The sequence below is a fragment of the Pseudoliparis swirei genome, chromosome 18, assembly GCF_029220125.1.
Source record: "Pseudoliparis swirei isolate HS2019 ecotype Mariana Trench chromosome 18, NWPU_hadal_v1, whole genome shotgun sequence".
NCBI classification, from domain to species: domain Eukaryota; kingdom Metazoa; phylum Chordata; class Actinopteri; order Perciformes; family Liparidae; genus Pseudoliparis; species Pseudoliparis swirei.
In genome coordinates, this window is record NC_079405.1 from 20555754 (window position 1) to 20571870 (window position 16117).

General features: G+C 43.1%; 2 protein-coding genes across 2 annotated transcripts; both read right to left on the reverse strand.

Moving 5' to 3' along the window:
- Positions 1 to 73: 73 nt before the first annotated feature.
- Positions 74 to 7502, reverse strand: LOC130209057 (uncharacterized). Its single transcript, XM_056438587.1, has 7 exons — positions 7356 to 7502; positions 5922 to 6260; positions 4377 to 4709; positions 4155 to 4274; positions 3508 to 3843; positions 2037 to 2354; positions 74 to 1707 (listed from the first exon to the last, which is right to left on the reverse strand). The coding sequence occupies exons 1-7, from the start codon at positions 7417 to 7419 to the stop codon at positions 1364 to 1366; spliced, it is 1854 nt and encodes a 617-aa protein (XP_056294562.1). The 5' UTR covers positions 7420 to 7502; the 3' UTR covers positions 74 to 1363.
- A 4293-nt stretch (positions 7503 to 11795) lies between these two features.
- On the reverse strand, positions 11796 to 13932 carry tp53rk (TP53 regulating kinase). Its single transcript, XM_056437579.1, has 2 exons — positions 13705 to 13932; positions 11796 to 13175 (listed from the first exon to the last, which is right to left on the reverse strand). Exons 1-2 carry the CDS (start codon positions 13925 to 13927, stop codon positions 12694 to 12696), a joined length of 705 nt encoding a protein of 234 aa, XP_056293554.1. The 5' UTR covers positions 13928 to 13932; the 3' UTR covers positions 11796 to 12693.
- Positions 13933 to 16117: the final 2185 nt, after the last annotated feature.

Genomic DNA, 16117 nt, shown 5'->3' on the forward strand with positions numbered 1-16117 from the left:
CAAAGGATCATTATAAAATTATAATTTTCATTCAGAGAATGTCGAGGTTTTACATTTGAACAGAAATAAGAAATTAATTTTACAAATGTTTTCTTTATTCAATTCAATTATTATTATCAAGACTTACATTCAACCACAATTTACAAAACATGCACAAAAAAAGAATTGCATTGTTTAGTCATAGAGTGCTGTATTGGTGTGAAGGCCAACCAGGAAGTTAGCATCGCACTGGTTCCCTCAACAAAAAGACGATGGGACGTGTCCATTAGATTTTGGATTATTATAGAAAATTAACTTTGTGGCAAATGAACATGTTTTGTTCAGCTAGATTATCTTTACAAATGAAGGTCAAGGTTTATGCTAGGCTAGAAAACAAACTAGTCCACAGTCATGTGACCTCAATAACTGTCTTTTTAAGACGCATAACGTTGCCATCTACAGCTTATTTTAGGCATCAAAACACATTCAAATATCCATCGACTTGAGTTCAGTGCTTCTTCATGCAGCATCTGAGTCTGTTCTGAAACTTCTCTAATGATATTTGATTTGACTACATCCCTATGTGATTCAGTCACATAGGTACTAAGGCTGTGAAATAAATTAATAGAAGTATACAGTAGTATGAAACTCAAAACAAATGCAAGTATCTCACATTTGTACTCACGGTCAGTAGCTGCTTGAGTAAATGTTACATTCCACCACTGAACTATCAGTTCATTATTATTATCAGCAAGTCCTCTGTCCTTTCAACAACATGCTTTGTGTTGGGTCAAAAAGAAACAAAGTGCATAAATAAGCTATCAGACAAGTAAAGCAGCGTATTTGGTAGTCTTTTTTACATAAAAGAATATTCACACTTGTGTGGAGTAACCATGAGGATATTCATTCTCATTCTCACATAGTGCGCTAGAAAAGGTCACAACGTGTTGAATGACGAACTTATATGCACAGAGCAGAGATATTATACTTTGACATGTTCCTACAACAATTGTATTTAAGAACATTTTTAACAAACACCTCAAAACTGGATAAGCAGTGTTAAGTTTAATAACACAAAAAAATGATTGACACAAAAAGAAATACTCCTGTTGCTATAAATAAAATGTGCTTTATGTTTAAGTTGTATTTCTATGATATTCTACCTTTATTTTGTTTAAATAACATAAAGCCATACAGTTTCTGATACTTGGTGATATGGAAACATGTCATTTAAATGACAAACAAAGAGCCACTGCCTCATGCCCATCAGGAGGTGGACAGTAATAACTGGACCAGATATCTGTATTAATGTCCATAACTCCGGTTTATCTCTCCTGATCTTCAGGTTGAACCACCGTAGAATGAAATACAAGAGTTTCCAACATCAGGAGCCGTCCCTCAGACGCAGGCTGTGGGCTGCCGGCATTGTGAAGAGCCTCTCCTCGGGCTCCATCTGGGCGCTGTGGGCCACCCGGCACCTGAACTCGGAGCTCCGGTCGTCCTCCTTGGGGGTGAGTTTGAGAAAACTGAACATGGAGTAGAAACCGTTGATGTTCAGGCTCGGGGGAGTATTGAAGACGCCGGAAAGAACCGTTTCCCCATCTTTAGTCCAAGTCACCGACACGTCCTCGGGACAGAAGTCTCTGATGCACAGGTGCATCGTACACTCTTCATTCAACACAGGACACGGCGGCTCGCAGTCGATGAACATCACATCCGGAGCAGTTCCTGTTCAACATGCCAGGAAACAAAGTTGTCACATTCGATATCCAGTTTTGGTTTTGTTGGATTAAGTGGTGCGTGCATATCTATTCAACTCCTTTCTTATGAAACTCCTCAATACGATCTGGACCAGCAATTACCTTCAGAAGTCCCATAATGAGTTAAATAAAATCCATCATTAGAAACCTGCCAAGAGAGTACCAAACCTCACGGACCAGACAAGGAGGACATTAACCAGAGAGGCCAGAAAAAAAAGACATTGCTTCAAGAAAATAATAAAAGCCTTTTACTTTTTGCCGATCTCCAAACGTGTTGTCCTATCTTTTTGAGTCTACCTTGAGTGTTGATGTGGTACAGGACGTCTTTGTATCCCGGAGCAGGGAAGCTGGAGTGGTAAATCCGGCAGGTGTAGACGGCCCTCTCGTCCTCTCGGGCCATGCGCAGATGAATCTCACTCCACACGCTGTAGAGGCGGTTGTGGTCGGCGAAAGGGCCGAAGTGCGTGGCGGTGCGGACCTGCTCCCCGTCGCTCCGGGACCACTCCAGGTCGATGTCCCGGGGGTAGAAGTTCTCCACCCGACAGCAGAGGACCAGAAGCCACTCCACCTTGGGGATCTGAGGGATGCTGGAGATCTGCAGGAAAGATGGCTCCACTGTGTGTGTGTGTGTGTGTGTGTGTGTGTGTGTGTGTGTGTGTGTGTGTGTGTGTGTGTGTGTGTGTGTGTGTGTGTGTGTGTGTGTGTGTGTGTGTGTGTGTGTGTGTGTGTGTGTGTGTGTGTGTGTGTGTGTGTGAGGAGAGACAGAGACATTCGTGTTAAATCATAAAAGATGCAGAAAATTTCACGAAGCATTTCAGGTTGGCCTTCCCAGAGAGAACTACTGTCATGTAAAGATTATGGATCTCTGGATATGGTAAAATGACAGAGACTTTTCCTTCAATTTCAAATACAATCTCATTATTTTTAAATTAATAATCATGTCAGGTCAGTGAACTCAGAAAAGCTTCTTTGAATTTGCATAAACACTGACATGATCTAATATATCTTGCATTATGTATTGACGTACGATCATAGCTGTCTATGGTGTCCAGATAGGGTGCCTTGAAAGTCAATCAACACTTTTATAATAACAATACATCAAATGACAACGTGAAATCAAAGCAGAAGGACAACAATAATTGGACTTTCTCTTCAGAGCATAGATACCCAAACTCAGCAGGTTAACAGCAGGGGAGCAGGAATGTGCCGAGTATCACCTCTGTTAAACTAGTAAATGGTAAATGGGGCATTATATCAGATTTTTAAATTGCGCAATTTAATTTGTGTAAATTAGTGGCACTGGTCGCTCTGAAGCCAAATCAGCCAACAGAAGACGCAGTGTTCACTACCACAATACTGAAAAGGACAAAAACATACTGAATATTTTGATATTGAGATTTCGTTTGTTTATGTAAAGCTGAAAATGGAAAGTTTGTTGCGTGGGTTGTGCCAGAGGAAGGGCCTTAGGGTCATTAAAATCAAGAGGGTTCGCTGGGAAATCTAGGCTGATGGTAAACTCGATTTTAAAAAAGGTCAAGGGGTCACCAAAAAACAAAAGGATTCTTCCCTCGAGGGTCGCAAATATCCACAGCAACTCTGGCGCATAGTTTACAAGATCCCACACAGTGGAGCAAAGTGTTAATCTAAGGGAAGATTTGATCTGATTGGGGCACTCAGCAAAAGGTCAGGGGGTCAACTATGACACGCTCCATCATATCGGTGAACATAATAGAGTGATGTGAATATGGATGCTCTTGACGTTAGTTACCTTTTACCCGGACTGTGGTCTTTCTGCTGAAGGTCTTGCCTCTGCACAGCACCAAACACTGGTATTCGGTCTGGTCTTCATCGACGGTCAGACACACGGTCAAAACAGAAGTGTGGCATGCGCCGTCCGACTGGAGACAAGCCCGTGCGCTCAGATCCTCACCGGCCAACAGAAAAACAGATTCGGAGTGCAACGCCGAGTCAGCGCAGCTTATTAATTTAAACCACTTCACCTTAACCTCCCGCTGTCTGGCTCCTCGGACGGTGCATTTAAGGTCGGTCGGCAACTGTGCGTATGCGATACTAGGTTGGCTGATTTCAGAAACACTTGGTGCAGCTGTGAAGAGAAATATAAATGCATGTTGTTGCATAAATAAGAAAATATTTTCCTTTCATTCTGATTTTTTGAAAGCCTTCACAGACAACATATTTTTAACCAACTTTGTTAAGTTGGGAGTTCAGTAAATAAAGGACAAATTAATCGTTGAAGAATGTCATCAGCTGAACAAATGTACAGTGGATATGTTATCTGCATCCCATTTACATCCCATCTGCTCACGTCAAACGCTGTTAGTTAGTCTCACTGTAAGTATTCAAAAAATAGTTTACATTTTAAAATAATGCACTTTGTTCACATTACAGACGTACTTTGACAAAAATAGGTGTAGAGAAGCAGAGCGCCTCCAACAGCAGAGGTGACCAGCAGCAGACTGATGACACTGGTGACAGCTATCAGTGTGACAGCACTGTAAAGGGGCTGTGACGGAGCTGCAGGGGGGGACGGATACGAGAGAACCAGATGGCATGTAGGAAATACGTCAACGACTTAAATTCAGAGTTTAGAGGATGACAGACGGAATGGAATCCCACCCTGAACAGTCAGCGTGACAGATCTGTTGTACGGCCAGCTGAAGGTCTGGTGCTCCACCTGGCAGATGATGCGCATCTCTCCATCCTTCACGGCCGAGGAGTGCAGCGTGATGCCACTGCGAATACCGTAGGTGCCATCTGGATTGTGAGTGGACATTTCGGTGCAGACGCGCAAGAGGAGGCTGGCGCCCGCCTGGACGGTGTGGGAGCCATTTTGGACGTGCCATGTCACCGCCAGTTTCTCTGGATAGAAACCTGTAATGTCACACTGGATCATCTTCTCCTCCCCCTCGGTCACTGCCGCCGTTTTCGGGAGCGACACCGAAGGCCGAGCTGAGGGAGAGGTTGAAAAACAAGACATTAAAGGCTGCATGTTTTTTGATTGCATGTCACACCTCAGACCAGAAGTCTCTTTATTCCTAAGAAGCCCATTGGAATCTCTGATGTCTTTGCCTCAACTTCGTTGAAAATGTTAAACTTGTGCGTGCACAGTTTGTCCACAACGTTTTCACTGTGTGACACAAAAAGTGTAATGCTAACTTCCTGGGGAATAAGCGAGAAAATGACTGATTGATGAACGCAATACAGCTTTATTCATAACTTTTTTCCCCAATTTAAAGGTTTGAAAGCATAGTTATGCAGCTGTGTGATATATTTTGTTAACCAACACTATGCATTGCACTCTATTTGTTACACAGCTCTCATGCTACCACTGCTAGCTAAATATGCCATCGAATGCTCCACTTAGAATTTGCTTTTTAATCAAAATGACTCATCTAGGTTGGGCAGCGAAAAAGAGACGAAAAGGAACTCTATCCCATATCTGTGGTACTCTCTAGAGTAGACTATGGGATTATCCATACTTAAACCCTCGGGCGCGTACTATAGACTATCGGATTAAATACACAAAACAAAAATGTGTGTAAACAAGGCTCCCTTTTTTCGCAACATATAACATAAATATCACAGCGTAGAACACTTCCGCTGCACTGCTCTTATTGAGACGGCGCCCAATCAATGTCATCGCAGCAGCTGGCTTCCTTGGTGCATACAACCGAAACGAAGCAAATGAGCTATAGAGCCAGAGGATTTCCTGTCTAGAGACTAGCTGTTTCCTCCTGGTTGCCAGTCTCTGTTCTAGGCTAAGCTTAAGAGCAGATAACTGAAGCTTCATGTTGACATCAATCTTCTCACTACTTTCTTCGCAATAATATAAAATATGCTGATTTCCCAATATAAACTATTCGTTTCATTTATCGATATGGAAGGGGGAAAAAGTAATATGATATGCAACTACAATGAGTGCCAAGGTTCTTAGACATAAGGAGGAAAATTGGCAGTCTTTTGCTGTTAAAAAGAGATTTACTTTTGTTTATCCTTTCTCAGTGATAAGTAAGATTAATATGATGTATCATTTGTATTTTCCTGGCTGGTTTAGGCAACATTTTAACCGAACCTCTGACAATGTTTCCGAATCAGTAGCACGCGTTGAGCGGGAGTTTGTGACACCGATGAGAAGCGATAAAAAGCAGACAGGGCCAATACCCAGCACTTCCAGCGAAGTGGTCTCTGTGTAGACCACAGGTGTGATGATTCTGCAGGTGTACAGCCCTCCATCCCCCACGGTCACGTTACGAAGCTGCAGAGACGCATCGCCATCGAGCAACTGCATTCTGTCCACCACAGAGCCATCCCTGTTCACGTGCGCCCTGCCGTCTTCGAACGTGTACACAACGCTCTTCTCGCCATGCTTATCCACCACGTTCCACTCGATGGTGAGAGTGCTCCACTCCGCCAGCTTGGGCAGTTTGTCGAAAAGGCAGCTGAGAGTCACCTCTGCATCTACCAAGACACTGATCCTCCTGGTCGTTTCGGCTGAGGAACCTAAAACACACAGAAGGGATTATTAAAGTAGGATGGGATCCAGAGCCTCCAGACTAAAGCTCCTCTACTGCTTTCACTTTCAGTCTGGGGGTCGGGGATTGACACAGTCACCACATTTAAAGCTTAAGTCTTTTGGTTAGAGCTGGTTTAGGTTTAGTTAGGACTGGCTCAGGTTCATAGTTAGACATGGCGTAGGTTCATATTAGTGATGTCTCAGGTGTGTAGTTAGAGCTTGCTCAGGTGTGTAGTTAGAGCTTGCTCAGGTGTGTAGTTAGAGCTTGCTCAAGTGTGTAGTTAGAGCTTGCTCAGGTGTGTAGTTAGAGCTTGCTCAGGTGTGTAGTTAGAGCTTGCTCAGGTGTGTAGTTAGAGCTTGCTCAGGTGTGTAGTTAGAGCTTGCTCAGGTGTGTAGTTAGAGCTTGCTCAGGTGTGTAGTTAGAGCTTGCTCAGGTGTCTTGTTAGGGATATGATATGAGCCACAGTCACCACCATTACTTTGTCTTTTGTCACAGGTTTACATGGAACGTGGTCATATCTGGACCCTGGTCCTGCCTGACCCTTACTGCTGTTATCATTATTATTATTAGTCACAATACTTTTACTGTTACCTATATCATTACTGGTTTTATTGTCAATATCCACTGCTGCTGTTATTTGTAGTCATATTGTTTCCATCATTATTCTACCTATTTCATATCATTCTAGTCTTCCGACCACTCAAAGCGCTTTAACACTACATGTCATCATTCACCCATTCATACACTGATTTGAGGAGCCACCTGCTCATCAGGGGTAGCTAACATGCTTACATACATGATTCACACACCATAGGCACCGCTACGGGAGCAATATTGGAGTTAAGTCTTGCCCAAGGATACATCGACAGGGGCTGGCGGAGCCGGGGATCGAACTGCCGATCCTCTGATTGAAGAACGACCCTGCTCACCAGTGTGTACAGATTGTAAAGCCCAATGAGGCAAATTTGTTATTTAGGGCGAAGAGAGTGGAGACAAGTTTGCAAAAAAACGATACACTATTGTGAAGAAAAATAACACCCACCTTCGCACTGGAACAAGAGAAACAATTCATGACACTTACCTCTACAGTGCAAAACGATAACTATGACCTTAATCATAATGTGTATGTTCTGTAGGTGCTCCATTTGGATCGAGATGTCCTGGCGTCAGTACATAGCGAAGCAACTACGGAAGCAAACTTTGGCGCCCCAATTTCGTCCGAGCGTGTTCAAAGACTTCAAAGAGATTCGCTGGACTGAGTGTCACTTGGTGCATGTGACTGTAGTGTGGGGCTGGGCAGGTAAACATTCACCGAGTTGCAGTACTTTTTTTTCAAACGCACCTCCACCTGGACTTTGACCTTTGGCTGACAATTTATCCATGCAGCCTTCAGAAATACTGTTAGTGGGACACATTTTCTTCCAGTAGCAGATGTGAAATTATGAGTACCCATATGTATCTATATATATATATATGTATATATACATATATATATATATATATGTATATATATTAGGGCTGTCAGCGTTAACGCGTTAATCTATGCGATTAATTTGGCCGCGATTAACGCACTAAAATATTTTAACGCAATTAACGCAACTTTGTTTACTTCCGGTGTGCGTTGAAGTTTTTGCACTCCTCTGAGTGTCAAGCCGCGGCAGTCCGCCTCCTTCCTCCCGTCTGCTCCTCGATATTCACAGAGAAGCAGATGGCGATCTGTCGGTGCCGTGGGGCGGAAGGTGCAGGTGACTTTTTTGTGCACCCCGATGCGCGCGCAGACACGCCGGCATGGAGCTCTGCGGCGCGCGGGACGGAGAGCCGAGAAGAGTGAACGACACGTCGAGACAGAATGACATGCTGCTGTAGAGACGACCAACAACAGACGTTTAGTTTAATGAAAGAACAAAGACGTCTTTAAGAAAAGCACCGTACATTACTTCTGCTGTAATCTGGCGTGATAGAGAACATTACAGGGGGGCGGGGCCTCACCCTGATAGAATAGTGGGGGAAACACTACATGCAAAAGCCTTTAAAAGGTGAATGTAATTTTTTTTGTAAAATCGAGAAAATGAGCCCAGCCTCCAGAGGGTTAACGTGACATATGTCAGTTTACCAAGGCCACTTGTTCTGCTGTTGTTCAATGTTAAAGATGACAGGACCAATGGGGTCACAAATACACCTTTGTTTACTAATCTGAATGTTTCACTGAAGAAACAATTTATCCACGATATTAAATACCTCACTGGCACTTTATAGGTAGGAGCCTCTTTGAAAACACAGCTCTGTGTGAAGTTTTGTCTTTAAAAAAGAATACAATTAAACAAGTGTCTAAAATACACGCTGTCTGAAGGGATTACTCGTTCATTTAGAAGATTTAGTCTTTAGAAGAAAAAAAACTTTTAATCGCGATTAATGAATTTCAAAATGTGCGATTAATTAGTTAATTTATTTTAATCGATTGACAGCCCTAATATATGTATATATATATACATCATGTTATCAGCCAATCCCACCCCATCGGTAATTAGGATGATGTTTGTATATATGTATGTATATGTATATATATATATGTATATATATACATACATACATATACACACATCATGCTATTTGTGTGTATATATATATATATATATTATACATACATACATATACACACATAAGTGTGTCAGTATTAGTTTGTGTAGCCGTGGGGAAGTGGCTCAACTCAGGGGCTCACGGTGACGTCGTCACGGGGACCTCTTGGTCGGCTCCGAAAAAGGCCCGACAATCGCGTATTTCATTAAAACTGCAAGGCAGTGTATATTTATTCAACAAAAGAGTAAAAAAGGTTTAACAACAAAAATCAAGGCTTAACCAGCCGTATCAATGAGTAAATTCAAATCGAAGACCCAAAGGAAGTCCTCAGAAGCTCTCGTGCCTTCTTTTCTCTCTCACTTTATCCTTTTTTGTACCTGTTCTCCCCCTTTCCGGAGCACCTGGGTTGTCTATGGGTCAAGCAAGAACTGACCCCCACAGCTGGTAGGTGTCCCAGAGTCCTTGGGCTAGACAGGGGGAGTCTCTCCGTATCTTTTTTTTATATGAGATTCAATTCATCACTTTGGTTGACAACACATAGCCATGTAACCTATATGATAATCACAGGCCCTTTACAGTGACCTCTCAACACACATTAATACAACACTTGTGATAAAGCAGGTACAAAAAGAAAGACATTGTGTTACAGAGTATACTTATTACATACATCAAACATGGATCAAACATAGGTTAAACTTAGGTTACATTGGTGAAGTAAAATCATTTCATAGATGTTTTATTACCAAGTTAACACCTGCACCAAAGTTCTTATTTGAATAACTTTTAGAATAAGATTTCTACGGCTTCGGGAGGAGTTTAAGTTTTCATTCAATATAGACATTAAACATGGCTCTGGGGGGAATCAGGGTGGTCTTTGTGTTTCTCCAAGTACGTCTGGTACGGATCTCCACACTCCCTTGTGCTACACCGTGTGATTTATATCGTTGGGGATAGCAATTAATCTTGTTCCACAACTGACCCCTCGGGGAGTGGACGTCCGTGTTCATGCCCCCTGAAGGACACGCCAACACACGTCACCTCTATACGATAGCCGGTTGACAGCTACCTCCGCCGTCCCTCTTCATCCTTACATTCTCATGTCTCCGTCTCCTAACTCAACCCACATCGAAACACATACTCCCCTCTTTCCCAGTACCGACCTCGACCTGGCCGAGTCCCTGAACTCTTCTTCCCCTTTAAAACAAACAACCCTTGGGTCGGTTCGAGATTAATGTCCAATTCAATGTTTGGCTTTTAGGCTACACCCCTTCGTGCTATTCGTCCCAGGATTCAGATTTAGAGAAATGTCTTGTCTTTGTCTTCAAAAACATTCACATCCATCTATGAGCCTTCCAACAATGGACATTTTGAATAATATATGTATTCCAATGCCAATAATAATTATTATTATTATTATTATTATTATTATATAATAATGATAATTATTATCCTAATTGATATCGTCAGCGGTATTGCTATTTATATTTGACCCAAACAACAATGTAGGTTCATAACTAACAAGCTTTAATCTTAAATTAATTGCATGAAGAGGGCTTCATAAAGTTTGGATGCGGAGACCGTGCACGTGCACGCGTGCCTCTCACGCACGGCTTTATGCTCAATCAACCGACAGTTGAGTTCTCATGAGCTCTCCAAAGACATTTATTTTGTACAAAACAATTGTAAAGACTTCAATGTTTGTGTGAACAAAACAATCAACAGTTCGCATATACATTAAACATGTCCTGCGTCATGACGCAGTGAAACATGGCGATATTAATCCAACATGACCACAGTAACCTCTAACTTATTATGGGGTACATATCAGAGCGTGTGGAGGAGATGCTGGAGGCTGCACGCACACATGCACTCCTATCAATTACTTAACAGATCGCTCTCTTGTCCCCCAAAGTACCGCAACAAAGTGCATTTAAATGTTAAATAAATCATTCATTTAATATGATAAAATAAAAGAAGCAGATGTTTGTCCAGCAAGTCACATTTCAAAAGTCAAAACAACCAACTCAGTCATTCTGACACTTTAGTCATTCTGACACTTTTTAATGTAGTTTTTATGGCTGACAATACTATGACAAGTTATTACATAATTTGGGGATACTATAGCATAGTTTTATAACATTTCAATGGCATACTATATATAAGATAGTTTTCTGAAATTGTCATGACACAATATTCATTGTTGATCATTTCCACAACAAACATCAACGTTGTATGATAATCTATAGGTCCTCCATTCTTACACCAAGTCAGTGATAGGGCCCTATAATAATTGTAATAAATATAAATTGTCATTGTATATAATATGGTCATTCATGAACAAACTTCCTCTTTTTTTGTTGCCGTGAACAAGTCTTCAAGTCTTGTGCTCTGCTGAGCCTTGAGTCTGTTCCTTGAGTCTGTTCTGCCTCTACCTAGTTGTCACGACCATACCTGCCATAAATATCATGATACTGATACAATACCATAAATGCGATACTGGTATATTTATCTATAATAGTAAAAAAACATTTCCAATATGTGAATTTAGATATTTAACAAACAGTGTTTAGTGCAGAATATATAATATATATATAAATATATGTGTGTGTTTAGTATATATATATTTATATATATATATATAAATAAATTTAATATATATATATATATATGTGTGTGTGTTTAGTATATATATATATATTTATATATACTAAACATACAGTATATACTATATAACTCCCACCTCCACACGGGCAGAAGTGAAGAGGCAGACTCCATTATTAAAAACAAGTTGTCTCTAAACTTAAAACTGTCTGGAAGAGACAAAAAGACAACTCTCTGCAGGTGTTCTGGTGGCACGGGCCGCTCTTAAAAAAGCAGACACCTGCCACTCGATCACAAACTCTTCTTCTTTTAGGCGTACACAAATAAAAGAAATGGGTCGGGATGAATCTGGGTACCAGGAGTATTTTATATTTGATGGACGAGTGTCGCACACAAGCTACTTGGCTCAGTATGATCTCCATGAAGGTCCAGTGAAGAGCCGGAACCAGCTAATGTAGAATGTACACACGTGCCACTTTATTAAAAGTGTTAATTAGATGATGGTTCATGCATTGAGTTCTTAATTACCATATACATATAATATGTGGACAAAATACCGAGGACTGAGACTTAGGAGCCTCATTGGAGCACAGGGTGTAGTCCAACCCTCTAGGCCCCACCCAGGTCTTCCTTCTCCAGCCATCAGTAGTGTGTGCATGTTGTTTCTCATTTCAGTGTATATGGGGTTAATTGATTCTGCTAGAAGAGTTCATGTGCGGGACAAAAACATGATTCACTTGTTGCTTTTTGAAGATTCTCTACCGGGCTAGGGAGTCTTATCTCTTCCGGGATGGGACGAACTAGCTAGAAGGTCGTTCCCAGGATATTTACAAAGGGCCAGTGTAGGTATGTGTGTGAGGGTGGCAGAGAGAGAGAGAGACAATGTGTGTGTGTGAGGGGTCAGAGAGGGCCAGTGTGTGTGTGTGTGTGTGTCAGGGCAAGACAGGGCCAAATTTCAGTGTTCCACTATGATTCTAAAGTGTCTACATACGATCTATTTTCCATTAATCTATTTCTACACCTATTATGACAATTTGCTTACATGTCATTCTATGCAATGATAGTTATTGATGTATTTGTCATACTAGACTAATACACCGTTACAAAATGTACATAGTCCATATCTGTATTGTATCGCCCTTCCATGAGAAGACAAAACATGTATCACACAGTTTATTTCAAAATAACTTTGTTATTGCATCATTTTCAGAAAGGCTTGTCCCTAAACACAGCACGGGTCATCATCCCAGCATCGACCTCTTCCTCCCTCTCAACCGGACCTCATCCAGCTTTTTAATGACCTCCGAGGACTTCTTCGACGCGGCCGCGTAGCTTTTCAGCAGCCTTTCGAACAGAGCCTCTGTGTTCGGGTGGGTGCTGAGGAAGGCCTTCTCGAGCACGTACAAGTCCACCCCCTTATCCTCCGTCAGGGCAGAGATGTAGCTCAGGCCAAAGTCGATGAGGAACAGCTCGGACTCCCCGTCCTCCATGTTGCGTCTCAGCAGCATGTTGGAGGTAGTCAGGTCCCCGTGGATGACGTCCTCGTCGTGCATTTTGGCCAGGATCCTGCCCACCCGCTCCGCTAGCCACCCCAGGTCCTTGTTAAGATCAGACTGCCGAGAGGCGGCGATGTGGTCGCGCACAGTCGAGGAACCAACGATTTCCTCCAAGAAAATACAGTGGTATGTGTAGTCCACAAAGTAAACTAAAGGGGCAGATATACCTGAGGAGGAGACAAGTTGAAGGAGAGTTGTATGTTGGGCTATGAAGATACAAACACCTGTATTTTCTGGTATCAAATGATGAGGATGAGAATATACTAGAGCAATAAATCTTACAAAGAGAAAAGCCAAACACGTGTAGATGTTCCTCTAAATACTTTCTAACTCCTCTCCTATCTGTGACTCTCAGGCCCAAGACCACATCATTAAAAACTAAATGATATAGTTACTTGATTTGATTGGATCGAAAAAGTGGGCAGGCTTAAAATGTTATACGTAGCTACAGAGGACAGTGGCTCAATCATAAAAGCCTGACCCCTCAGGAACTTCATAACTGGACACTCCTTTCTCACCCCGCAGTCATTTGGTCAACCCATCAGCTTCTCATGGAACGGAACTTGTGTTGTAGCACCGGTTGGCTAAGCTGATGTTAATTTCGCTTCTTTTCTTTAATCTTTTTAATTTGATAACAATGACCTTAAATCTGATAGTGAGGTCCAGACCAGCAGAGTTGGCTGTTGTTGAACTTGCCTGCTCTCCGGCAGCGCAGTATGGAGCGGACCTCCTGGACCGTCCTTCGGTGTGTCAGCTTCTCGTCCAGCACCGGGTGTCGGTAGCGCTTTTGAAACCGTTCTTTCACAATAGTCGGTTTCCCCAGGAACTCTACCCTGTACAGCCGAGCTTCTGCTCCTTGTTTTATAAGCTCTGCTTTTCTGAGGAACTCTGGGACAGCCATGCTCTTTTCCTGGGACATGTTTACTTCCGCTCTTTTTCTTCTTCTTCTCTTCAGTCTGCTGTCCTCCTGCTTCCTCTGCTCAGTTTCTACAGGCTGCCACCTAGTGGCCACCAGTGGAACACACACTAACCACAGAGGGAAATAGATAGAGATAGATAGATAGATATATACTTTATTAATCCCCAAGGGGAAATTTGTCGAGTCAGTAGCAGCAACACACAAGAATAAAAAAACAAAACACAAAATATAAGAAGGGTTAGGGTGATCTGGCAAGAGGTGAACTGTTGTAGAGCCTCATAGCCGTCGGCAGGAATGTTCTCCTGTATCTCTCCTTGTGGCAGCGGAGCGTGAGGAGACGTCTGGAGAAAGTACTCCTCTGTCCCTGTAGGAGGTGGTGGAGAGGGTGGTCCGGGTTGTCCAATATGGACACCAGTTTCTTCAACGACCTCCTCTCCACCACCTGTTCCAGGTGCTCCAGCTGGCAGCCGATGATGGAGCCAGCCTTCCTAACCAGTTTGTTAAGGCGGCTGGTGTCACGGCTCGATGCTGCTCCCCAGCAGACAATGGCAAAGTGCAGCACACTGGCGACAACCGACTGGTAGAATAACTCCAGCATCTTGCTGCACACGTTGAAGGATCGCTGCTTTCTCAGGAAAAAGAGACGACTCATCCCCTTCTTGTACACAGCGTTGATGTTGGCCTTCCAGTTCAGTCGGCTGTCGATGGAGACGCCCAGGTACTTGTACTCCTCCACCATGTCCACGTCCACTCCCAGGACACTCAGAGGTGTAGGAGCTGTCGCCTTCCTCCTGAAGTCCACCACCATCTCTCTGGTCTTGGCCACGTTCAGCCGCAGGTGGTTCTCATCGGCCCACTTTACAAAGTCGCTCACCACTGCCCTGTACTCCTCCTCCCGTCCATCCCTAATACACCCGACCACTGCAGAATCATCAGAGTACTTCTGCAGATGGCATGACTCCGTGTTGTACTGGAAGTCACTGGTGTACAGGGTGAAGAGGAAGGGAGACAGAACAGTTCCCTGTGGGGCTCCAACATCACTGACCACCGTTCCAGACAGCACACGGCCCATTCTGACAAACTGTGGTCTGCCTGTGAGGTAGTCAGTGATCTGCACTGTCAGTGATCTGCACTGACATGAGGTTTGAGTTACTTCTTAACGGAACCATCTCTTTGTAAGCCTCACGTTTTTATGTAGACATGACAGTTTACTTTATATTCCAAAAGAAAAACGAATACCATTAAATGTTGTTTAAAGTATTGATTTAATTTTTTCGCGAAGTTTTTTTGGATGTGTTATGCTGCTATTGAACTGTAATGTTATACCAAAAGGTGTTTCTAATATGTTGTCCATATATATATATATATATAATATTTATTATATTATATATGGAAGAAACGCCTCAAATACAAATTATATTATTACACTGCTGATGTTGATATGTATTGCAGGTTTGCTGTATATAGGTCTAATGAGCTTCTTCTTTTTTTTAAACATATAAACACTAATTCACAGGCCAAGTGGAAGCCATGGTACAACAGATACAATACCAGAACCAGGAATATTATTTTTCAGAGCGCCTTTTGGCATTTTGAAAATGTGCTGGCACTCCATCGTCTTGAGGGGCCCCGAAAAGACCTCTGCTTTCCCCGAAGGTGATTGCATGCCTGCTGTTTTCTGCACAACATTTGTGTGGCAGGAGGTGACATCTTGGAGGAGGAGGCTGAGGAAGGCCCAGGCCCAGGCAGTGAGGAGGACACTGACAACGTTGATAACAGGGACCTGTCCGGGAACAATATCCGCGGAAGGATAGCTGCGCAGCTTTCTGCTCCTGACTGCCTCCCTCTCTGTCCCTCTCCTTCTCTGTCCCTCTCATCTTCCCCATCCGTCTATCTGTCCCTCTCATTTTATGTCCCTCTCTGTCCTTCTCCTCATCCCTCTCCTCGTTCCTCTCTGTCCCTCTCCTCCTCTGTCCCTCTCTCTCCCTCTCCCCATCTCCTCTCTGTCCCTCTCTGCCTGCTCTTTCATGAACTCCAGAAGAGCCTTTCTGTCTCTGGGCCTCTTCCTTTGTGGCTGACCGGCCCTGGCTTCTTCTGCAGAGGGGCAGAGGCCTGTGTGCTGACTGTGGCACCAGCAGTGGCAGTCAGGTTTGCTACAACCACGGGGGCGAATTTATTGAGTGTTGCCCT

Coding starts and splice junctions, on each gene's coding strand:
- LOC130209057 (XM_056438587.1), bottom strand. CDS start 7,419: ATGGAGCACCTACAGAACATACACATTATGATTAAGGTCATAGTTATC. Junction 2,355..3,507: donor GACCACAGTCCGGGTAAAAG/GTAACTAACGTC, acceptor ACACACACACAG/TGGAGCCATCTTTCCTGCAG. Junction 1,708..2,036: donor GTACCACATCAACACTCAAG/GTAGACTCAAAA, acceptor CATGTTGAACAG/GAACTGCTCCGGATGTGATG.
- tp53rk (XM_056437579.1), bottom strand. CDS start 13,927: ATGTCCCAGGAAAAGAGCATGGCTGTCCCAGAGTTCCTCAGAAAAGCA. Junction 13,176..13,704: donor ACTGCGCTGCCGGAGAGCAG/GCAAGTTCAACA, acceptor TCTCCTCCTCAG/GTATATCTGCCCCTTTAGTT.